At 44.7% G+C, this 24,438-nt stretch overlaps 1 protein-coding gene across 2 annotated transcripts in view; it reads left to right on the top strand.

Moving 5' to 3' along the window:
* The first annotated feature begins 6,961 nt into the window (after positions 1 to 6,961).
* The window catches only part of RASGRF1 (Ras protein specific guanine nucleotide releasing factor 1), a 75,404-nt gene continuing 57,927 nt past the window's right edge, over positions 6,962 to 24,438 (top strand). For both annotated transcript variants that reach the window (XM_034435533.3, XM_034435534.3), the window contains exons 1-2: positions 6,962 to 7,709; positions 18,829 to 18,935. In XM_034435533.3, coding sequence (XP_034291424.2) covers positions 7,446 to 7,709; positions 18,829 to 18,935 — 371 coding nt within the window. In that variant the 5' untranslated portion in view covers positions 6,962 to 7,445. The remainder of the gene's footprint in view (positions 7,710 to 18,828; positions 18,936 to 24,438) is intronic.

The raw sequence follows: 24,438 nt of genomic DNA on the forward strand, positions 1-24,438 counted from the left end.
CCCTGGGAAGACAAACTCTTGCACGCCTGGCCTCTCCTCCCACAGTTGTTCAGTGGCAACAATACATGCCAATATATGTGGCATGTATTGTGCAGGACTGGCAATGGAACCACAGTATAGCAAACCTCAAGGTCAGATGAGAGGAAACATCCATCAGCAGAAGCCGTTTGACAGTTTGGCAGAAGGATGGAAAGAGGGAAGACCATCAGCAACCCTGCAAATGCAGATCATGCACTCAGCCAGACGTGGACTAAATTGATGCCCCAGGTCAGTCCATCTGGAAGTCCAAGGTAGCACCTCTAATAATCTGAAAGCAGGAACATTTCCTTCATCTGCTCCAACACTGTACTAGCAATCTGCCATCCTCTTTCTGTTCTCTCAATTTTGGCCCAGAAAAGAATCGTGGGCAGGAAGCCTCTTGGTTTGACACAACAGGAAGTCTCTTATTCAGGGAGAAATGGAGCCTCTTAGTGCCAAGACACCTTTATGATGCAGTCTACTGGGTTCCATAAACATAGTCTGTGCAAGGATAAAATAAGGATCTGGCTTCTACTTTGTTTGTGGTTTGCACAATAGAATAGGTAACAATGGACTTCATCATTCTGACTGTTAGCCATACTTGTCAAGGAGAAACCTCTTTCCATAAGTGCTGATGCTAATCTGCCCTCACTCCTAGCAAGGCCCCTTTTGAACTATCAACATGAGGAATGTATAGACACCATTTCCATCTCTGAATAGAAGTAATCTTCATGTTTTAATATATATAAAACAGGCCCATCAACTTGTCTTAACTAGAAAAGCTACAGAATACACAGGAACTGCATAGACGCACACTAGAAGTTGGCATTAGCAGCAAATCATATTGGGAGAATATTTATAGCAGTTTTGCATATGCAAGAGAAAGTCAAGCTGCTTTCCTCCCAAAATCACATTCTCTTGATAAGTTTAAATATAACTTCTCTAGTCCAGAGCCTGCTATGCAGCACTTTTGAAAGGAAGAGCAACGAAGGAAAGGGGGCGAGAGGAAAGCGCCCCTCTTTCCTACGTCAAAGTGTGCAGCAAACACATTCAAAGGATAATTAGACTGAAAGAAATGACAGCTGGAATCAAAATTGGAGGCCAAATCACTAACAATTTGCCATATGGAGACAACCCCACTTTGTTAGCAGAAATTTAAGAAGACCTAGAATCACTCATTGGAAAATGTCAAGTGAACTATTAAATACTAAGAAGGCAAAGGTAATGTTAACTGGCCTGGCCTGTGAACATACTGACAGGTGATGGCAAAAGGTGAGGAGTCAAGAACGAAGGTGGATGGAGAAGTTAAGAAGACTGGTCTTAAAGAGGAAGGCAACAACAGGCTCCATCCTCCATCTCCAACCAGAACAATGGTTAGAATAGCTTAAACCATGGTCCATCCAGTGAAAACTATGGCTCTGAAAAGTGGAGGCTGAGAGGAAAATGTTGATGACAGAATTATGAGCTTTGGAGAAGGTTATTCTGAGTGCAGCACAACCCAATGCTGGAAATCACTCCTGGACCAAACTGAGGTTGATCGGGGCTTCCTTGATTAACAAGCTTTAACCTGCTTTAGGCATGTGATGGAAGAGAGGGACAATGATGTTTGGCAAGAGTGAAGAGAGTTCAATAGAAGGGGAAGACAACAAGTATTTAGATGGACATATCAGGGATTATGGCCCTTGGCCAATTGAGATGGCTTTTGTCCATATAATCATCATCCAGGAGCCAAGCCCAATTTGTTAACATTAATTAACTAACTAAACACAAAGGCAAAAGTCACACAATGGATAAATCTCTGGCACAGCCACATTTTCCAGTAAGAAAAATGTTCAACTTCTGGAAATCCTTTTTATGCTATATTCAGGCACTTCAGTATAGGAGATTTGCAACAGTCCCGGACCTCTCTGATCTCATGATATGAGCAAGATTCAGGAGCTGTCATCTTATTTCTGGTTCCATGATTTGAAACTGGAGCAATATCCTGTTTGGGAACTCTGGCCTGATGATCATGCTGAGACAAATGTGGTACATGTGGCTCCTAAAACAAGATTTCCAGTGCTGCAATTCATTTTACTTTGCCTCTGTACAAATTGGAAATGAGAAAATTGCCTTGGATTTGCAGCAGCTAGTGGTTGGACACTGATTGGATGACATTTTCTAGCACTCCTATTGGTCAACTGGAGGGGAGTATTGATTGGCTCATGTTGTTCCTGGGCATTCTCCTTGTTTCCAAGTCTGTAGAAGTGAAGATTATTACAAATCAGAATAACAAATAATAGAGTTCGAAGGGGCATTGGAGGTCTAGTGAAGTCCAACCCCCTGCAACCTTCCAGACAAATGGTTGTCCATCTCTGCTTAAAACCCTCCGGTGATGGAGCATCCACAACTTCTGAAGGCAAGCCATTCCTATTTCTCCCTACAGCCTTGTGAACAAAGTCAGTCAAGGGCCAGCTTCAGTCTTCACATGTCCCAAAGCCTGCCTTTCCCACTGAATCCTCCTCTTGGGAATCATCCTGAGTTGGCCTTCCAAGTCCGCTGAGAAAGGAATGTGCCATCAAGGAAATCTGGCGTTTGGAGAAAATAAATGTCCCAGAGACCTTGGTGCTTAAAGTGGCAAATAGGGTTGCCTGAGACGTCTTTATGGGTTGGACACCAAGCTCTTTCTAATGGTTTTGTTTTAAGGCACCCTTTGCTTGATTATAATCCAAATAGCTCAAAACACTGGGGGTGGGGGGGAGAATCCAATTTTCTTTTTGATCGCACACACTAAGTGGTTGCAAAAGTCTCACTTTTGATCTTGTGGAAAGCAGATAACCTTCCTCCAAAAAATTGAAGATGATAGATTGTGATCAGTTTTTATAATAAATATAGTTTTATATAGACAGCTACACTGGGAAGCCCCTGGGTGCCTGAAAGAGTTTCTCAAAGAATTACACTCAATCAGCCAGTCATAAGCCTGGTCGGGGCTCAGCTGGCCCAGAAGCAATGTTTGGGCAGCAACCCCATGCCTCCTTGAGCTGCTCTGGCTGCTGGTGGGATTCAAGGGGCTGCTTATCTCCCATAAAGCCAGCCAGGCTGTTGCAGGACTGCCTCTCCCATCACTTCAGCCCTGTCCCCCAGAGCTGGTGGGAGGGCATACTGTGGGTCCCTTCCGGCATACAACTTGTTGCCATGCTTTCTCTGTGCCTGCGCTTGCCCCACGTCTGTGTGGTCCTGACGCTGGCATCCTCCCATAAGGCACCAAAGGCCTGGCTGTTCAACTGGCATTCAGGCCAAGGGCTTAGGGGAACCTTGCCGGCTAAATGTTGCTTTTCCAGGTTGGGACTACTGCTTTAACCTGGGACTTCGGGGGTTGGAGTATGAAATTGTTGGTTCTTCAATCCACTCAGAGTCGCTGCTGTGGGACTGGCAGCCATAGAAAGATGTTTGTGCAGTGGCGCATGGCTGCGGAGGCAAAAGAAGCTCCTCCTATGCACAGATATTGTCTGAACATGGCAATATTCTTTGGGGTTGGTGGTCTGGGGCACACCCCATTTGCTCCCCTGGCTGCCTGTTTCACATAGTATTTCTAGGACAGAAGGACAAGGGAGAAGATTCTGGATTCTCCTAGTCAGGTTTTCGGATTTATTCATGATACATGTATTCAACCTTTTTCTGTTTTAAGTATTATTTTTGTTTAATGAAGAGGAAAACATTAGCCAAAAAAGCGATTGGCAGCTCTGACAGATATATTAAAGATTTGTTCTGTAATCATTAGCTGAAATTTTTTATCATATTGTTTATTCATTTGCTAATTCTATTGTTCATATTTATCACTGCATACTATATCCAATATTTATTTATGTATTTTCAGGAATTCCATTTATTTATTTATATAGCATTTTTCCAGAGTTCTTTTTTTTTTTTTACTATTTTCTCTATCATGGTTTACTAAATATTCAGTTTTAGAAAGATTATCAGTTCTTCTCCTCTAATTAACTCTGAGAATTAGGAGGAAAGAAACTGGTTTTTTCTTTTTAATGTTATTTCATACTGTAAGCCTGTGATAGCAGAGTGAGAAAACCTGAAAGCATCTGATCAGTTCTGGCTCTTTTCCCTGCACGGGTGTTTGAGAGATCTGTTGGGTCCAGAGAAGTCCTTTCTTTTCCAGGCCTTCTGTCATCATGGTCCTTCCAGTCCTTCTGCTAACATGCTTCCAATCCCAGCAACCTTCCTGGTTTCTAGACAATTCCTGGATGTTACCATGGTGATTCATGACCTAATTAAAGTCACTGGAGTGGTACCCACATCTTCCCATCAAATTCACATCATCTCTCCAACATTCTTCCAGCCTATTTAAAGAAGTCACAATCTGGGTCAGTGGTAAGAAATGGGAGGCATTTACTATCATCGGCCTGAGTGCACACACACACACACACGCGCGCGCACACACACACACACCCTTTTCAAATAGACCAAGGGCTAAGAGGTCACAACTCAGTTTGATGTTCATTTATCTTGCTTAGATAGTTTACTATCAAGATATCAACATCAAGTGGAATCCCAGGCACACCCCCCCCATTTTCAATCTGGCTGCCTTACCATTCCCGAGAGTGCCCTCATGACCTCTGGGGGTTCTTTTGAGATAATTCCTCTCTGTGCAGCTCAACAGTACCAAGATGCCTATAACAGGGATACATTGTCTGTGTTGCCTTGTTAAAACCATGTTAAGGTATATAGCTACCTCCATGGAATTTGAATCGTGTATTTAATGGTGCATAGGAGCTTTCTAGTGATTGGACATTATTCTCCATGCAGAATAGAAATAAAGGATTGTGTTGTGTGTAGGATAATGTACCATAGAGATGAGCAGATCTGGCAATTTTGTTAAGATGTTTAATTTAATAGCTGGAACAGTAAAGTGGATAATGGGCCAGAACAGAGTGGCAGTTGATCGGTTGGAGAGTGCAGACTCCTGCATGAGGCAATCTAAGTTATGATTGGATGCTGGGTGTAAAGAGGGAGTTTCCCTTTTTCCCCGCCTTTTTTTCTTCTGTGTGTGCTCTGAATGCTGTTCTGTGATTTACCTGATGATTTTATTTATTTATTTATTATATTTCTATACCGCCTTTCTCCCGTAGGACTCAAGGCGGCGTACAGTCAAGAAAAATATAGATACACAAACATCATAAAATTGCTAATTAAAATTATTATTATTATAACATAGTTTGGCCCAATTAAATAGAACCTAAAATTAGGTTTACCTCATGATGTAGCGATGTGCCTGACTATGTTGTCTAATGTAAATAGAGATGTTAAATATATTTATTTATATAAAACTAAAAGTTCGTGTCAGTGTCTCTGACTTAATTTGGGCACCTGCTGTGCAATTCCCTGACAAATTTTCATGTAGTCCTGCTGAGCTGATGCACCTCTTCCTTGGTGCCTAGCAGGATAGGCTGCCTCAAGAGATGACAGACTCTTTTTTGCTGGAGGTGTTTCAAATGAATCTAGATGGCCCTTTTTCGGGGTTAACAATATTGTGGATTTCTGCACTGGGTAGAGAGGTAGGACTAGATGGTCTCCAAGGTCCCATTCAATACTTCAAGCACATTCTGTGTTTTATTTTCAAAACTCACCTAATCCCAACTCTTGGATGGTCAGAAAGCATCTGTTGTGAATCCTCTTGCAGTTTCATTCAACAAGTTAAATCTGTTTTTCTTCAGTAAAGTCCCCATTAAGAAACAAACTGCAATTGGAGCCTCTGCATTACTGTTTAGGAATTAGCCAAAACATACCAGTCTTTTAATGTGTTCATGGTTTAATGGTAGATATGTGGATGCTAAGATTGCATATAGTTTTAAAATTATGTTCTCACGATAATTTTATTTTTATAATCCAACCTATTAATGGGATGGGAATACACAGTTCTCCTGAGGTGCTCCAAAGCAGCTGCTATGATTATTTTTATAGTCTTTATGATGTCTGAAGAGATTCTCACAATGTACCCAACCTGACTCTTGACTTAGCCATTCTGAAGTCTGGGACAATGCACAGAACCATCAACTGACCAGGCTGCATTTCTCCAACTCCCATAACTCCCTTTTCTCATTAGCACCCAATTTTGCCAGCATCACACAAACCAAGTTGAACATGTTGTCCAAACGTAGCCATGTGGTCTTTAAGAGATCTAGTGAAGCAGATCCTCTTGGCGGAATCTGGCTAGTGTTCTGGGTGGAAAATTCACCCACTCCCATGTCCTCTTGCCCAACTGGGCATCCCATCCGACTCAGATCCCCTGCTGCAAGAAGGGCCAAAAGCAAAGGCCCTTATGGTCTTTATGACCAGAGGCAGAAGAAAGGAGCCAACTGGGGAAAGAGGACGCCTCTCTCTGGCAGGACATTCAGCGTTTCCCAGGTTCTGCCAATGGGTCAGTCGCAAGGTTGGCTGCCTTCTGCTTTGCCAATGGCGAGGTGATGCTAGAAAGTGGGGACCCTAAGTGGGCATGGAAACTTTCTAAAAGAGGCCGAAGGGAGCCTGGTAGTTTGGCTGACTTCAATGGGGGATGGGGGCTTAGGAACATAACGTCCTCAGAAGTGGCCTCGATGCCGGCGGGAAGGAAAGAGGCCGCTCCTTCCCGTCCTGGGAGACTGAACTGGACTGAGCTCAGCGGCTGTTCCTGGAGTCTTCTTGCCTGAGCCTTGGATAAGGGAGCCCGGCAGGTGGACGGCGCTTTACTCCCCGGGCCCTTCCTTTTCACGCTGGCTTGACGCACGGGGCCACCCGCGGACGAGGGCGCCCGCTGGGCTGGGACTAGCTGGCCCGGGCTTCGCGGGACCCAGGCGAGGACGGCGAACTTCCCCTGCTGGGGGCATCGGCGTTCCCGGCAGCTGCGGCTGATCGAAGAGTCCCGCCCCGCCAAAGGCGCGAGGAAGGGCAGGGTCCTCCCGACCGACTCCTTGGCGTGGGGAGGCGCCAGAGGGAAGCTAAAAATAAACCTCGGCTCAGGCGCGCCGCCGCGGTTGCCAGGACGGGCTTGGTGCGCCGGCCCCGGTCGGGAGAGCGCCGGTCTCCGGGCTGCTCGGCTGCCACCGCCCCGCCCGGGACCCCCGAGCCCCTCTTGCGGCGGCGCAGGCCGGGAGCGAGGAGGGCAGCGGCGGCGCTCCTTCTCAGCCGGGCTGGCCGGCGGGGCGCGCGCAGCCTCCGAGCGCCGCGGCGCTGCCGCAGTTTGCCGCTGTCCGCGGTGCTGAGGGCTGGTCGGAGCGCGGCGGCGCTGGCCCCGGTGCTGGCCGTCCAACCTGCCGCTCAGGTGCCCGCGCTGAGCCAGGCGGCGGCGGGCATGCGAGAGGCGGGCCGACGGCGCGAGGGGCTCCGGCCTGCTGGGACCCTGCTGAGCCGAACGACGTTGCGGTTGCTGCGGCTGTGAGCTCCCCTGTGCCCGCACTATGCAGAAGGCGCTGCGCCTGAACGACGGGCACGCCGTCTACCTGGGGCTGCTGGCCAAGAAGGACGGGGCCCGGCGGGGCTACCTCAGCAAGAGGAGCTCTGACAACACCAAATGGCACCCCAAGTGGTTCGCCCTCCTCCAGAACATGCTTTTCTACTTCGAGAACGACTCCAGTTCCCGGCCAGCTGGCCTCTACCTGTTGGAAGGGTGCCTGTGCGACAGAGCACCTTCGCCCAAGCCCAAGGATGCGCTGGAGAAGCAGGTGGGATGGGAGCATCTTGGGGGGGAGGGGGAGGGAGCACTCGGATGGAGAAGCAGAGAGAGGCTGGGGAACTCTGACCCGGCCAGCCTCTTTGGGGGTCCTCCTCTGCATCAGGGAGATCATGTTGGGGAGTCTCTCAGCAGCTGCCAGGTGCATTTGCCCCACCTCCCTGCCTGCCCCCAGCCTAATAAGCAGCATGATAAGCTGGTCTTCCCCACTTCAGCACCCCAGACTCAAAGGACGGGAGCTTCCCTCTCCACCCAGAAAATTAGTTACCATAAATGAAATTGCATGTTTCTTTATAAAATTAAGTATTAACCTATCCAATTAATTAGTCAGCATACTAAAATATAATGCTCCAAGTGGAAGATGTTGCAGGAGGAAAGCTCTGTTAGTCTTTGTGGTATAAAAATTAATGAAAGAAAGAGTCTAGTAATATCTTTTCAGATTAAAAGCTTCAATAAAAGCTTATGCCTTTTAATAAAATTGGTTAACTGGAAAAAGTGCTACCAGACTTCTCTTGATTTTCTGGAGGGGAGATTGTGCTCATCTGCAGCCATTCACACTCACCTTCTTTCAAATCTGCCTCCCCCAGCCCCACCATCCTCTCTCCCTCCCTCAAGCCAATTCCCCATTGACTTCTCTCTCTCTTGGGGAGGCTGGAGGCCAGCCCACAGGCCTGAAGTGGCAAAAAGCTGGCAAGCAGCCCAGCCTTGATGGATTTCCTGGGCCCAGAGCCAGTCAGGCTCATCCCAGTCGCTCAGGAGTTCCAAACTGTCCCCTGAGCTGCGCTGCAGAGTGAGAGATATCTCAGCTCCATGCAAGAAATGCACTCCCAGACTCTGTTCCCAGCCCTGCAATTTGGAAAAGGCTTGTGAAGCTCCTTGAAGAACTGATCCTATAAAGGAGTGAGATAGTTGAGATTCCAGACTTCCAAAGTCAGGTAAATCTAGTTCTTAACATGGTCAGGAAAAGAACCACATCTGCACCTTCTAGAGTCAGGTGAAGACTGGGTCACTTGATCTGCTGCTCACACAGCTTGCCTTGAGAGGAACACCAGGGCATCCATCCCCTGCTGCATGTCTGCCTTACTCCGGAGACTCAGGGCGGCTTACAATGCGTTAAGCAATAGCCTTCATACTTTTGTATATTTTTATACAAAGTCAGTTTATTGCCCCTACAATCCGGGTCCTCATTTTAGAAACCAAGAGGAAAAAAATGGGCGGAGAAGGACCTGGCCTGGGCCAATTTCTAGTATTTGCCCATTCTGGCCCAAGTGGCCAGCTGTCAGACCACAGGGCAGGAGATGTCTAGGCCAGTGAGGTTCTCAAGAAAGCTCACTGCTTTCTTAGCACCTTCTTCCTCAGGGGTGCTTTGAGTAAATCAACTCAACTGTGAGTCCTAGATCATCCTTTGCTGCAGATGATTACAATGGACTATCTGTTACTCAGGATTTCTATAGACACAATAGTTTTCCACATCTTGGTTATTCAAAGCATTTTTCCTGTCTCAGTTCAACACCAAAACAATGGCATTAAATTACAGTTAAAGGGCTCCCTGCAATTGATTTACTATTACAGGATCTTATTCCAATCAGCCTTATTTCTGCTCCATGTATATGCACATATTCTGGGGACCATTTCTGAGTCTTCATGATGGGTCATCATCTCAGCTCTGCTTGAGGGTAAGTCATGAGTAGGAAAGCATTGCTACCTTTTAAGTGCTTTCCAAAGCCAGAGGATCTCCACCCAAGAATGGGTGCTCCAATACTGGAGGTTTTTAGGAAAAGATTGGACAACCATTTGTCTGAAATGGTATAGGGTCTCCTGGCTTGAGAGGGGGGTTGGACTAGAAGACCTCTGAGGTCCCTTCCAACTCTGTTGTTCTGTTAAAAGCCAAAGAATTGCTGCCAGCTGAATAGGCAGGAAGGACTCAGCAACCTCTGGCCCTCCGTTTTCTTGCTGCAGAGGCAAACCAGATGCAGAGAGAAACACTCTAGGTGACTTCTAATTCCCTGAAAATGCATTACAGTTTCTTCCTATCTCTTATTCTTTAGAAAGCCTCCCTCTCACCTCACTTTGGCTCTTCTGATGTGGGTACCCTATCCATATATGCATCCATGAATTTGTGTGCATGTCTCTGCCAATCTATTAGGCAGCAGCACCAGAGGGAGGGGCTGGGAGAGCTGGGAGGGAGCTCGGTTCAATTCTGAACACCGTGAGCTATCTAGTCGCACTGAGAAGAAGGCTGGGAAGCTTGAAATGGCCTCATGGCTTGTCCAGTCTACAAGAGCTGATGGACTCATGAGGCATTCCTGGAGTCAGAGCTTTGTTTTTCACTGCCCATTCCAAAATCAGGAACACATTCAGATATCAAACACTTTGCCTCTCAATAGCCACCAACCAAATGGGGTTTCTGCAGCACCACAAATTCAATCATTTCACTTCCACTCCAGTTTGAAAGCAAAACCTCCCAACAGAAAAAGAGCTTTGCTTTCTCTTGGTGGCAAGAATTGCAGGCTTTCAAAGGATCAGCACCACCAGGCAATCCATTGGCTGCTCAGAGCAGGGATTCTGCCTGCTGGGTCATCCCTTCCACTTTCAAATGGCTTCAAGGTGATTGTGGCTAACATCCCCTTGGGATTTGCCTTAAAGCCCAGACTCTGGAACAGGAGTGGGCAGGCTTTGGCCTCGTGACCTCTTCAGGTACTTCTGGCCTTTCTCCCCTAGGCTGGACAGTCCCTCTGGCTCTACTTAGTTTCCAGCTCCACTTTACTTTGCTACTCTCCCCTTTCTCTGCCTGCTGGCCATTTGCCCCTCTCCTCCTTGGAGGGGGACCCTCTAAAATTCATACAATCAAGTGTGGGGGGTGTTCACCTGTCTATAGTGGTCTTTTTATTTGGTGAAGGTTGGAAATTATATTTTTGTTGATGCAGATTAACATTTTATTTTTGCCAGTCATGTCACTGTGATCAGTACAATTATATCTTTTTTTATGTGAACAATATTTGTCTATTCTGTTCTTGCACCTTTGACCTCTGTTTTCCTCCATCAAGCTATTTGCAAATTTCCCAGTAGACATTTTAAAGGTAGTCTACAATTTATAATCATTCATTCAGTGACCATTTAAAATTACAATGTCAATGAAAAAAACGACTTGACCATTTTTTTACATTCATGACTGTTGCAGCATCCCCATGGTCATATGATCAAAACTTGGATGCTTGGCAACTGGCGGTTGCAGTGTCCCAGGATCATATGATCACTTTTTGCATCCTTCTGACCAAGCAAAGTCAATGGGGAAGCCAGACTCACTTATGTTAGTAACTGTGTTAGTATGTTACTAACTGAACACTGCAGTGATTCACTTAACAATTGTGGCAAGAAAGGTCGTAAAATGGGGCAAAGCTCATTTAGCAATTATCTTGTTTAGAAACAAATTTTGGGGTCAATTGTGTTGGTAAGTCAAGGACTACCTGTATTTTTATAAATATGAGGTAAGGTTTATCAAGCTAGACTCAATAATTCCATGTATGGTTTTAAATATTCAATAGATCAATTGCTTTATCAGATATTGATGAATTTCTTTCTCCTTTTTTGAATGTTTGAGATTAGAGTTAGGATATCTATCATCACATTTGCCAGAATTTTCATAGACCACCAGCCCAATGATGAGGTGTTTCCTTCAGTGCTCTAAGGCGCAACTCAGCAGGCCCTGGAGTTTTAAAGCATTTCGAGATTTCCTGATTAGATTTCTATCAATCTAATCTGAATTTGCAACCCTGTTTCTTCAACCTAGAAATGCCATCCTCTTCTCACACAATAGGCTCACTAAAGGGGCCGAATATTCTGCCTTTTCTTTGCTCTCTGTTAGCATTGTCTGGGCTTCATTGATTTTGATTCTGCTTCTTCTTGCCTTGTCAGCGAACCCCGAAGAAGCCCCTTTTCTTCTTCTAAGCATCCTCTGCTCCCTTAGCTCATTCTGAACACCAGAATTTTCTGACAACCTCTCTAAAAATCTGGACCTTTCTCCTGTACTTGTGATTCTTTCTCCAGAACGTGTCCTTTTCTATTCTGCTTCTTTGGCTGTTTTCCCTTTGTTCTCATTTGGATTGTCTGTACTTTTAGCACCTCCTTTTTAAATAATTTCTGTCCACCTTGTGCTCATCTTCTCATTAAAACCACTTTCTTGTAGATATGCTTTCAAGATGAGTTTGATTTCCTTGGTTCCATACCCCACTATTACTGCTGCATTCATTGGGCCTAGTAAGATTTTCTGATTGATTCATTAAACAAGGGCAGTTGGAGTTCCTGTGCTTTCTTCTACTTTCTGAAAAATAAAAGTGCCAGAAAAATAGTAAGTTGGGGATTTCCTCAAAGGGCCATGCTTGGCAGAATTTGCCTGCTAACATATGTCAGGGCTGTTAAAGTCTCCCATCATTACCACTCCATGTATGGAAAGATCTTTGCTTTTGGTAATCACTTCCATACTTTTTCCATAGTTGAATTGTCAGCAATAGATAACATTTATAAGCACTGTTTTTATTCACTGTTCCGCATACTTTAAACAATGTACACTCAACAGCACCAACAAGTGCTTTCCCTTGAATTGTACTGTAGATTTTATAGTTCAACTCTTCCTCTCTTTTTCTAAAACGTTTTTTGAAGTTTCATTTCTTCCTTCTCAGTCATGACAGCCATCCTATCAGGTCTCCAAATAAGATCTCATTTGATCATATTTCCCATATTGTGATGGATAATGCCATGAGCTGAGCGAATATTCTTGATTTTCATTGTGTAATATCAAGATATAGTTATATAATTATTCTGTCTCCTTTATTTCTACAGGATACAAATCCTTATTTCAAATTCTTCTAGTTTTATCTCCAATCTTAATAGGACAACCAAGATTTTGGATATTCCATCACTGGATGTTTTAAAAAAGAGGTTGGACAGCCATTTGTCCAGAATGGTATAGGGTCTCCTGCTTGAGTAGGGGCTTGGACTAGATGATCTTCAAGGTCCCTCCCTATTGTATGTTCTAGGATTCAGTGTAAAAGCTTCTTTATCAACATGCTTTGGTGGAAAAGCTTCTTTGTTCCCTTCCCTCTCTGCTCATCCTTTCTCCCCAGCCCTCCACTCCTCCTCTTCCTCTTCTTTCTACAGCCCATAAGTATTTATCCAAGGTTTTTAGTTGGAGTTGTACCTCAAAAGCTGAAATTGAAAGTTCTCCTGATTAGGGTCACCACACTTCGCCACACATTTTTAACTACTTGTGCCACGCAGCCAATCATTCAAGACAGTGGCTCCTGAAAACAAACATCTCCCACTCCATAGCATTTGTCTAACTGGTCAGTTTAACTGGCAATTTCCCTTGTCCTTTCCAGGCTTGATGAGTGGATGAGAAACCACCTGAAACTCCAGAATATTGATTTCCTTCCAGAATCCACAATGATGCAGTTATAACTATTATTGCAGTATCATCTGTCCCCATACAGAATAGCAGAAAGAGAAAACTGACAGCTTGATAAATCTTGGAAATTGTTCTGTCACATTGCTAATCTGGGCTCCAGAGAGACAAACTTGTTTCATGAGTCGTTGGGTTTATTGTCATCTCTCATTTTTATTCCACATTGAAGGGAATCAGCTACTTCCAAGGATGCCTTTTTTTAGGATGAAGCTGGACTCCCTCTGCCCTTCAGAGGTCCACTCTCCTGACTTCCTTTCTGGGGTCTCTTTCCTCAACTGAAGATTGAGAACCTCTTTTTTTGGATGAGGGTTGGAATTTGATTCTGAAGTCACTCACTGCTCCCAGCTGTCTTCTCCTTCAGGCACCAGAGCCTGCATTTGCTGCAGAGGACTCCTTAATTGTGCTTAGCAGTTGGAGATGCACAACATCAGTCTTCCAAGTTCCCATGGGGAGTGTCCTTCCTCTGTTTTCTCTTGGGCTGAGGAAATAAGGGTTTTCTCAGGGCATGGCCTATCCCTCCTCTGGGAACGCAAGAGGAACACCATTTCCTCCCCCTGGCTCTAGCTCATGCTTCCCACAGCCCTCCTTCCCCCCAACTCCAAAGGATCTATGCAGTATCCTGCATAGGTATAAAGCTTATGTATCCTCCGGTACAGGCATGACTGCTGGCCTGAAGCTTTACCAAGTAGGTTAAGGTGCTAGTCCTGTGGATCCTTGTTTGGGAAGTGGTCCCCTGTGCAAGCATGGAGACATTTGGAAGTGAGCAGAAACATGCAGTCCTCTGTAATGGTCCATATTCCATCATTTTGGAATTTAAGATCAGAAAGAACGACAGAACTTTTGCAGGATGAGGCCCTGCACACATTAGCATAGATGCATGCTGTGATTTGTTGTCCTTCACATAACCAGCAATACCAGTGAGAAGAGCTATATTTAGATGAGAAAACCCTCATCTGCTTGGCCTCATCCGCAATGTTTCCAGGGTGCTGCCGAAACTATATCCAGCAGGATGCCCTTGAAGAAGGCAAGCCAGATTTTTTGGGGGGGGGGATTAGAAGCTCCCCAGTGCAAAAGCCTGGCCAAGAATCAGGCTGGCTGATCAGCATCATGAGAACCATTGGCATGACCTGGCACACTTGCAGGTAGCTCTGCCATCCTTTAGCATAGCTCTACCCCTTGGTTACCCCCAAACTGCTCAGTGCTGTGTCTGATAGCAGGCAGGGTCAGTGAGAACAGGCCACGTAAAGCCCCAGCCTCCCTTGGGTTGATCTAGGAAGCCCTTCTGGGATCAGCAAAGGGAGCCACAATCTGCTCTTCCCTTTTTCTGTTGCACCTCCTTTCTCAGCACAGAACACAAAGACCTGGAGAGGGGAAAGGCAGAGACGCATTATGGAAAAAGAAAGTGGTCCCAAGCCATTAATCAGGCAGAGCAAAGTCCAGGTAAATTGGGTGGAAATGCAGCTCTGGGACCCCTCTGTGATGTCAGCAAGGCAAGAGCAGTGAGCTGTGCTCAGTTATAATGCAGCCATCATCCTTCCAAGCAGCCCCTTGACTGTTTTTGACAAAGATGCCACCACCCCTATTCTGCATATTTAGGAGCTCAGGAATGTAGGGTGAGCAGTGCCAGGTGAACAATTGCCCAGAGCAGCCACAACAAGGCAAGAGAGGCCCCTCTGCTCACCACCTGGCAGCCCTGACCACCATGGGAGTCAGGGGTCAATCTCTGCCTGTCAAGACCTTCTCCCAGGTTGCATTTTGGGGTCCCCTCTGATTAGAGCAGTGGAATCAGAAGGGGAGAGCTAAGTGCTTCCTTACTTGTTTCCCCACTTAATCGATTGGATCTGTGGCCATGCAGAATATTCCGTTTCCTAGGAGACTGTAGAAAGGAGAGCAAATGAACTGCAAGAACTCTTTTACTGGGCTAGAAGCTTCCCTGATGAAAATTAACACAACAAGAATAAATGCCAAAGGAAGCTAAAAATAGCCTGTCCTGAGTCTGCTCAGCTTCTCAACTCGGCAGCCTGAAACAAACCGGGGCCTGCCCCCTCCATTGGGCTGAGACTGAACACCAGGGTTTATTCAACAGGCTGACACATCCATGAAGTCTAGAATTAAAACAATAATTAATATCCAATCAAACCTATTTATTCAAAACTATTAAAGGCTCACAGCATGTGATGCAATCATGTAATCATTTGATATTCAGTGGCAAAACAGGTCAACAGCTCTTCAACTAATGCATTTTAATGGCACTGGGCATTACCCAGTCATACACCGAAGAAGAGAACAGGCTAAAAGGTGTCCTGGAGATCCAAAGCAGCCGCCTCTAAGTTCCCTTCCAGACCTTCCATTCTGTGGTCCCTGATGCCCATGCAGGAATCTGCTCTGCACTGCAGAGACTCCAGGGCAGCCTCTTTTGTGGTGCAAAAGTTCTTAACATCAGGATATTCTTGCTCATGTGCCACCAAAAATCTTTTTCCTTGTAGTTTCTGGTCCTCTCACTGAGAACAGCTTTGTGCTCCATCTGGGGTCCTTTGTATGATATCCCTTCAGATATGTCTCTCCCCTCCATCCTGCAGGCGAGCCCTTCAATCATTCCTCATAGGTGGCGCCTTCCAAGTCCCTGGTCATCTTGGTTACTTTAATCCAGCGAAAATCCTTCATGACCAATATGGCGTGTAGAAAAAAATTATGACTTCTCTTGATTGGCATGCCCTGTTTTTGTTGATGTAGCTCAGGACTGCTTTTGGCGGTTGATTGGGTGGTTTTCCCAAGTACATCAAACTGTTAGCTCATATTCAGTTTAAGATTCATCAAGGCACAAGATCTTTTCTCTATATATTGTTGCCTACTGTGATTTTCCCTAACCTATACCCAGACCCTTGGTTCCCCCCCTTTCCCCCCCATTTCCTGATGATGGCTCTGAGCTAAAGGTGAGGGTGGGGTTGCAATTAGGAAGGCTTAGAAAATCACAAACGCTGCCTGGCACCTCACTGGTGAGCCAGAGGCTCAAAGCCTTCAGGATCCAAGGGACGGTATTGGAGGCTGCTTCAGGTCAGGATGCCTGACAGAGTGACAGATGCTCCCAGCTGAGAGTCCCCACTCTTTCCCCAGATGCAGATGCCATCATCTTCAGGTGGTGATTGTTTACTCACCTCAAAGGGCCAACATGACTCCTCCTTAAGAGGAAAAGCAATTTTGTAGAAACCATCATAATTTCAGAAGAGCCATGGCTTCCTTTACCCCCAAAGCCAGAACTGGGCACGGCTAGTCTAGTGAAGAGTGGTAGCAGGGGAGACATGATAGCAGTCTTCCAACATTTGGGGGGCTGCCACAGAGAGGAAGGGATCAAGCTATTTTCCAAGGTACCCAAAGGCCAAACAAGGAATAATGGATGGAAACTAATCAAGGAGAGATTCAACCTAGAAATAAAGAGAAGTTTTCAACCAATGGAACAGAAGTTGCCTTCAGAAGTTGTGGGAGCTTCATCACTGGAAGCTTTCAAGAAGAGACTGGACTGCCATGTGTCAGAAATGGTGTAGGGTCTCCTGCTTGGGCAGAGTGTTGGACTAGATGACCTACAAAGTTCCTTCCAACTCTGTTAATCTGATTTGATCTGAACTAAAATTCATCTTGTGTCAGACCTGGAAGCCACCTTTTGCATTGGATCTTCAGGCCAGCCACATTTACTACTATGGGAAACTGGGAGGGGGGATTGTATGGAGCACAGGTAATATAAAGTCATAACAACATTCCTTTCTCAGAGAGTCAAGGACATCTTGCCCTGCACCTGGAGGGCTGGAACTGGGAGGCATCTCCAGTTGGGACAGTGCTTTGATTGGACCGTGTGATGGACATGTGGGTGCTGGGAAGAGACTTGGACTTTCCTTTGGGTGGGGAAAACCTGGAAGCTTTCAGATTCGGGTTTTCCCAGATGTGCCAATACATCTCTAATAAAATGGAACTTTGAGGAACTTCAAGCCTTGGAGTCTTCTTTCGTTGGGGGTGTTACTTGGAACCCTGACATCTTGTTGGTTTCTAACCATTGTTGTAGCTTTCAAGATTCCACTCAATCTTGATGGTGCCCTGCCAATGTCACCACAATGTCACTCCACAAAAGCCCAGAATGACCCCCCCCCAGCTACAAAGAGGAGGAGGGGTAAAGAAGCAGGGCTGTAATTAGGACCTCTAGTGGCCTCAGGTGGGGAGCTCCACAATGGGGGCTTGGTCCCTAAAGTGGCAGGAGGGAGCTCCAGCTTGGCAGAGCAAATATTTTTTAAAATAATTTTTATTAAAACTTTTAAACAAGAAGATAAAAACTAACACAAACTAATATAAAGTGAGGAAGAAAAAAGAAAAAGAAAGAAAAGGAAAAAGTGCAAAAAAAAGAAAAAAATGAAGAAAAATAGAAGAAAGATATAAAAAGTGGCACCAGATATTCTTCACAGCAGTTATAAGTACAATTATATTTTAACCTTTCTCTCTAAAATTACATCCTCGTACTCTTTTTTTCTATAATCTATTCTGTCTGATCCTCAAAACCATAAACCACAAAATCATTTTTTCCAGTTATGCATTAAAAGTCCATAAGAGGCTTCTGGTCTCAAATATTTTAATATGTTTGAGATGTTAATATGTCTCAAATAAATGCAGATTTTGTCTTTTCTCTAATAAAAGAAGTCAATTTAGCCATTTCAGCAAAATTGGCCAATTTTACCAACATTCCTCCATCGTGGGCAAGTGTTGAATGTTTCCTTCTCTGTGCATATAGAAGCCCCATTGCAATAACCATCTTCTGAAATAATCTTCGTGGCTTTTTTCCAGCTTTATCCATTAATCCTAAAATAAAAAAATCTAGTCCCAATTGAATTTTGATTTTTAGAATCCTCTGTATCAAAGTATGTATTTGAATTCAAATCTTTTTAGCTTTTTTACACGGCATGATAAAATGTCCCTTCATGTTTGCATTTCCAACCTACATTTGAAGCACCTTTATACATTCTAGATCATTTCCTTGGCATCATGTACTTACGATACATTATTTTATAAAAAATTAAATTTAAATCCTTTTAACCACATATTTTCCTATTGATCCAGCTGTATCTTTCAGATAAGAATAAATGGGGATATCACTGCCAACAGCTCTCTTGGCAGACCAAACATGACCTTGGGATGCCTGGTGGCTCCAGTTGAGGGAGCTGGTGGGCCTGAGACTAAAGGCTCCGCTTATTGTGCCAGTCTTGTATATTCCCATGAAGCTGATTATATTCTGATTTTGAGTGCATTTATTTTAATGTTATGTTCTATACATTTTATTATTTTAAACCATCTTGAGTTTTTATGAAGAAAAAGATGGGGCAGTATAAATGTAATAATAGAGCTGCAGTGGCACAGTGGTTAGAATGCAGTACTCCAGGCTACCTCTGCTGACTGACGGATGACGGCAGTTCGATTCTCACTGGCTCAAGCTTAACTCAACCTTCCATATTTCTGAGGTTGGTAAAATGAGGACCCAGATTGTTGGGTGCAATATGCTGACTCTGTAAACTGCTTAGAGAGGGCTGTAAAAAGGACTGTGAAGCGGTATATAAATCTATTGCTATTGCTAATAAATAAATAACAATAAGACCGTTTCTCTTTATTTTTACAGCATTATTTTACGGTTAACTTCAATCATGAGAACCAGAAAACTCTGGAGCTGAGAACTGAGGATGCCAAGGATTGTGACGAATGGGTAGCAGCTATCAGTCATGCCAGGTAAGGATCTCTGTCAGAAATGCCTCCCTAGGATGGCTCCTGGCAGGCTGAGCCCAAGGGAGGAAGAGTAGATGGAGGGAAGAGCTGCCTTGCTGTTTCCCTTTATCCAAGAGCTTCCGAATGGGCCGCAGCTCAGTACCAGGCCTCGGCCCAGGTTTGGGTACCCCTGACTTAGAGTGTCTTTCTTGGGTTTTGGAGCCTGACTCCTGAGAAGGGCCTGGTAGGCTTTCCTTGGGAAGGGAAGGAGAAGCAGGAGTTACACTTACTTCTTCAGATACCAGGGTGACCGAGGCACCACTGGGAGCAATCCTTTAACTTCTCAAATGGCAGACCACTGAATGGTGGCCAGCTTAAAATAAAGAGGGAATAATGCCACTTCTGTCTCACAAAGAAAGTTTGATGCTGTGGAATCTTTGACTATTACAACGAACAACTTGCCTCCTTCGACAAATATCCTGAAAATTCCTTTGACCTCAGATTAAACCCGATCCCACCCATGAAAAGTATATTCTGTCTCAATCTCTTCTAAAATGTAAGAAAAAAGAATGTTCCTCCTAAAATTCACCTCTTCCTGGCAAATTGTAATGATAAAAACAGCATGAAGGAGCAGGACTGAAGCCAGATAAAAATATTGTCTGGGGATAACTATTTACTTTAAATTTGGGGGCCAGTTAAATACCTCCATAGAGTGCAGCTGAAGGAGCCATCTGACGGTCTGGCTGAACACGTTTTCTTTGAAAAATCCTGGAGAGCAGAAGTGAAGCCAGGCAACTGAAGGAGCTTCAAAAGGGGGAAATCAGAGGAACCAGGGAGCTACAAATCGGGAAGGCTGCCCAGCTCACCATTTATGAATCTAAACAGCATAGATCAATAAAAAGCAAAAACATTCCAAATGAAAGAAAAATAATAATGTAATGTTTGGCCTCCTCAGGCAGTCCAGGCTATTAATAGTCCCTATTTTGGCCATAGATTATCTCTGTCACCAGATGGTGTGTAAGTGCCATGCTCCCACCGGAAACTGGCTGTCCAGGGGGGGCGGGAGCAGAGTGGGGTAGCACCTGGATGGACCAGTCGTCAGATCAACCCCCGAGGCTCAATTTCTTAGTTTGCTGTAATGCAGCTTTAATCACTTCACTTTCTAGTGAGCTTGTGGATTGCACTATGCTGTGGTTTCCTTGGTTATGGTTAACTGAGTAAGCCACATCCTGGCTGAATGCACATACCACACTAAGTAAAACCATGTTCCTGTACTGGCTTTGTGTGATGCATAATCCAGCCTTATTCTTGTCAGATTAGCTGAGCCAATCATCTCTGCGGCACATACCTATCAGAAGTGGGTTTCAAATCCCGTTGCTACCGGTTCACTCGTGGGTGCACTCACACTCACGCTCACAGGCGATGCGTCTGTGCATGCGCAGAGACATCTGGGCGGGTGGGCGGAGCCTCCTGCCGCCGCCACTACCGGTTTGCCCGATCTGTGGCAAACCAGTAGCAACCCACCACTGATGCCTATTACCCCACAACAGTCCTGTGCTTTGCTGAGTCCTCAGTGTCATCACAGGCAGGAATTCAGTGCCAAAATACCAAATAAAATTAATGTGACTTTGAGTATTTAAATCAGTAACAAGCTTAATTAACATCCAGTTTGAAAATAAGGGGAACTAGGCCAGAATCTGTCCTGCATCCCCTTCTGTAATGTTGCTGCACACTAGCCATGGAGGCTGAAGAAAACAATAAAAAGGCATCACACAATGCAGCTTTGCACGCATGAGGGCCAAGGTCCCAGGCAGATGGAACCAAAGCGAAAAGTCTGATCAAGTAGATCAACCTTGATGACAGAAGAACTCGGCCTTTGCCTTCTGGACCTCCTCCCAATCTTTGTTTCTTGAGGTTTTACAGAACTTCCTGTTGGTTTGGTTCACCAGAAGGTTGAGCCTTGACATCCAAAACCACCAGAGAACAGAGAAAATGGGAGAGAACCACAGGAAGTTCCCCTGCAAGGCAACTAACCAGTTCCTCCACCTTGAAGCCAGATCAATGATTTATTTCAATCAGAATAGAGCTGGAAGGGACATTGGAGGGCCTCTAGTCCAACCCCCTGCTCAAGCAGGAGACCCTGTACCATTTCAGATAGGTGGCTGTCCAGTCTTTTCTTAAAAACCTCCAGTGATGAAGCACCTACAACTTCTGGAGAGAAGCTGTTCCACTGGTTTATTGTCCTCCCTGTTGGGAAGTTTCTCCTTAATTCCAGGTTGCTTCTCTCCTTGATTAGTTTCCATCCGTTGTTTCTTGTCCTGCCCTCTGGTGCTTTGGAAAATAAATTGCTCCCCACTTCTTTGTAGCAGCCCCTCAGTATACCCTGGAATACTGCTATCATGTCACCCCTAGTCCTTCTTTTCTCTAGACTGGCCATACTCAATTCCTGCAACAATTCTTCATATGTTTTTGTCTCCAGGCCCTTAATCGTCTTAGTTGCTCTTCTTTGCACTTTTTCCAAAGTCTCAACCTCCTTTTTGTAATGTGGTGACCAAAATTGGATGCAGTATTCCAGGTGTGCCCTTACTAGGGCTTTATAAAGTGGTACTAATGCTTCACATGATTTTGATTCTATATTTCTGTTTATACAACCCAGGATTATATTAGCTTTTTTGGCTGCTGCCGCACACGGCTGGCTCAGGTTTAAGTGATCGTCCACTAGGACTCCAAGGTCCCTTTCACAGTTACTGTTTTTGCACCAGGTTTCGCCTACCGTACTTTTTGGAGTATAAGACGCACTTTTCCCACCCCTAAAAGAGAGTGGAAATGTTGCGGCATCTTATACACCAAATACAGCCATTTATGGCCTCCTGAAGTCCTGCTTCTTGTCCCGTTTTTGCAAAAAACAGGCCCATTTTTCACAAAAACAGGGCACGCAGAGGCTTTGGGAGGGCTGCAGAGTGCTCCTGTGGGCTGGGGAGGGCAAAAACGTTTTTTCTTGCTTACCTCTTCAAAATCCTGGTGCGTCTTATATACCAGTGCGTTTTATAGTCTGAAAAATATGGTAATCTGTACTTGTACCTTTGGTTTTTCCTGTCCATGTGTAAAACTTTGCTTTTCTCCACATTAAATTTCATGTTGTTGGATAGAGCCCATTGTTCAAGTCTGTCAAGACCTTTTTGGATCCTGAGCTTGTCTTCTGGGGTGTTGGCTATTCCTGCTAGATTAGTGTCATCTACAAATTTGATGCGTTTCCCTTCTATTCCATCATCTAAGTCATTTATGAAGATATTAAGGAGTACTGGGCCAAAGACGGAACCTTGTGGTACCCCCACTGCTTACGGAATTCCCTCCATATAGTTGTAGTACCATTAAGGATGATTCTTTGAGTACGGTGTGTCAGCCAGTTACAAATCCATCTGGTGGTGATGCTTTCTATCTCACATTTTTCTAGCTTACTAAGAAGTAGGTTGTGGTCTACTTTGTCGAATGCTTTGTGGAAACCTAAGTATACTATGTCCACAGCATTTTGTTAGTCTAGTTAGTTAGAAACTTAGTTAGTTAGAAACGAGCAAAGTAATAACTAGCAGTCAGCATGGGCTTGTTAAAAACAGATCATGCCAGACCAATCTTATTTCATTCGTCAACATAGTGACTAAATTAGTAGATCAGCGAAATACTGTGGACATAATATACTTAGACTTCAGCAAGGCATTAGACAAAGTAGACCACAACCTACTTCTTCGTAAGCTAGAAAAAAGTGGGATAGATAGCTTCACCACCAGATGGATTCACAACTGGCTGACAAACCGTACTCAACAAGTAGTCCTTAATGGGTCTAAGTCTACATGGAGAGAAGTAAGCAGTGGGGTGCCACAAGGTTCTGTCTTAGGCCCAGTACTCTTCAATATCTTCATAAACGACTTAGATGAGGGAATAGAAGGGGAACTCACCAAATCTGCAGATGATACAAAGCTGGCAGGAATGGCCAACACTCTAGAAGATAGGCTCAAGATCCAGGTGGATCTTGACAGGCTTGAACCCCGGGGCCTATCTAACAAAATGAAATTCAATGTAGGGAAAGTAAAGTCTTACACTTAGGCCAGAAAAACCAAAAGCACACGTATAAACTGGGGGAAACCAGGCTTAATAGCAGTAATGGTGAGAGGGATCTTGGAGTCCAAGTGGACAATCAGCTAAATATGAGCCAGCAGTGTGGCGGCAGCTAAAAAAGCCAACACAATCCTAAATTGCATTAACAGAGGGATACGATCAAGGGAGGTACTAATACAACTCTATAAAGCCCTAGTAAGGCCACACCTAGAGTACTGCATCCAGTTTTGGTCACCACATCATAAAAAAGATGTTGAGACTTTAGAAAAAGTGCAGAGAAGAGCAACCAAAATGATTAGGGGACTGGAGACTAAAACATATGAAGAACAGTTACATGAACTGGGCCTGGCTAGTCTAGTGAAGAGAAGACCAGGGGAGACATGATGGCTGTCTTCCAATACTTGAGGGGCTGCCACAGAGAGGAGGGGGGTAAAGCTCTTTTCCAAAGCATCTGAAGGCCAGACAAGGAACTATGGATGGAAACTGACCAAGGAGAGATTCAACCTAGAAATGAGGAGGAACTTTCCGACAGTGAGAACAATCAACCCATGGAACAGAAGTTACCTTCGGAAGTTGTGGGAGCTTCATCCCTGGAGGCTTTCAAGAAGAGACTGGACCGCCATTTGTCAGAAATGGTGTAGGATCTCCTGCTTGAGTGGGAGGTTGGATTGGATGACCTATAAGGTCCCTTCCAACTCTGTTAATCTGTTAATATTCATCAAGATCAGACAGGCCTTCTCCTACCATTCTCTTGCTGGTTTTAATTTTTATTTCTAATCTGTCATTTACAGTTATGTTTTTGGTAACTTGGGCTATAATTTCTTTCTGCGTAAAGACTGATGCAAAGAATGAGTTAAGCAGCTCTTCTTTCTCTCTTATGCCTGTTACTTACCTTGCCATCTTCTCTCTTTAGTGAATTTACAGTTGACTTTTTTCTTGTTATTTATATGTTGAAATAAACTTTTCTATTACTGGTATTATTTTTTACTTTTGTTGCAAGTCTTTATTCATCCTGAGCCTTTGCTTTCCTGATTTGATGTTTGCAGATTCAGGCTATCTGTTGATATTCTGCCGTAGTTATATGCCCCTCTTTCCATTTTTTGTACTTATCCTTTCTGTCTTTCAGTTTATCAGAGATCTTTGTGCATGGAACCATGCTTGTTTCTTCTTGGATTTCTTGTTTTTATTTTTCAGTGGTATTGTGCTGAACTGGGCTTTTATTATCATATTTTTCAGAGTTTCCCATGCTACTAAATTGTTTTCCCCTTTAGGATTTTTATCCTAAATGATGGTCGTAGAGAATCACAAAAATGCAGGAGCGCCAAAGGGCCACTGAGACCAAGCAATCCCTGGCCAATCTCTGCTTGAATACATCCAACAGAGGGCTGTCCATCACTGGGGGGGGGGGCAACCA

This window comes from Pantherophis guttatus, chromosome 13 (genome assembly GCF_059756535.1).
Source record: "Pantherophis guttatus breed Tessera chromosome 13, ASM5975653v1, whole genome shotgun sequence".
Taxonomy (NCBI): Eukaryota; Metazoa; Chordata; class Lepidosauria; order Squamata; family Colubridae; genus Pantherophis; species Pantherophis guttatus.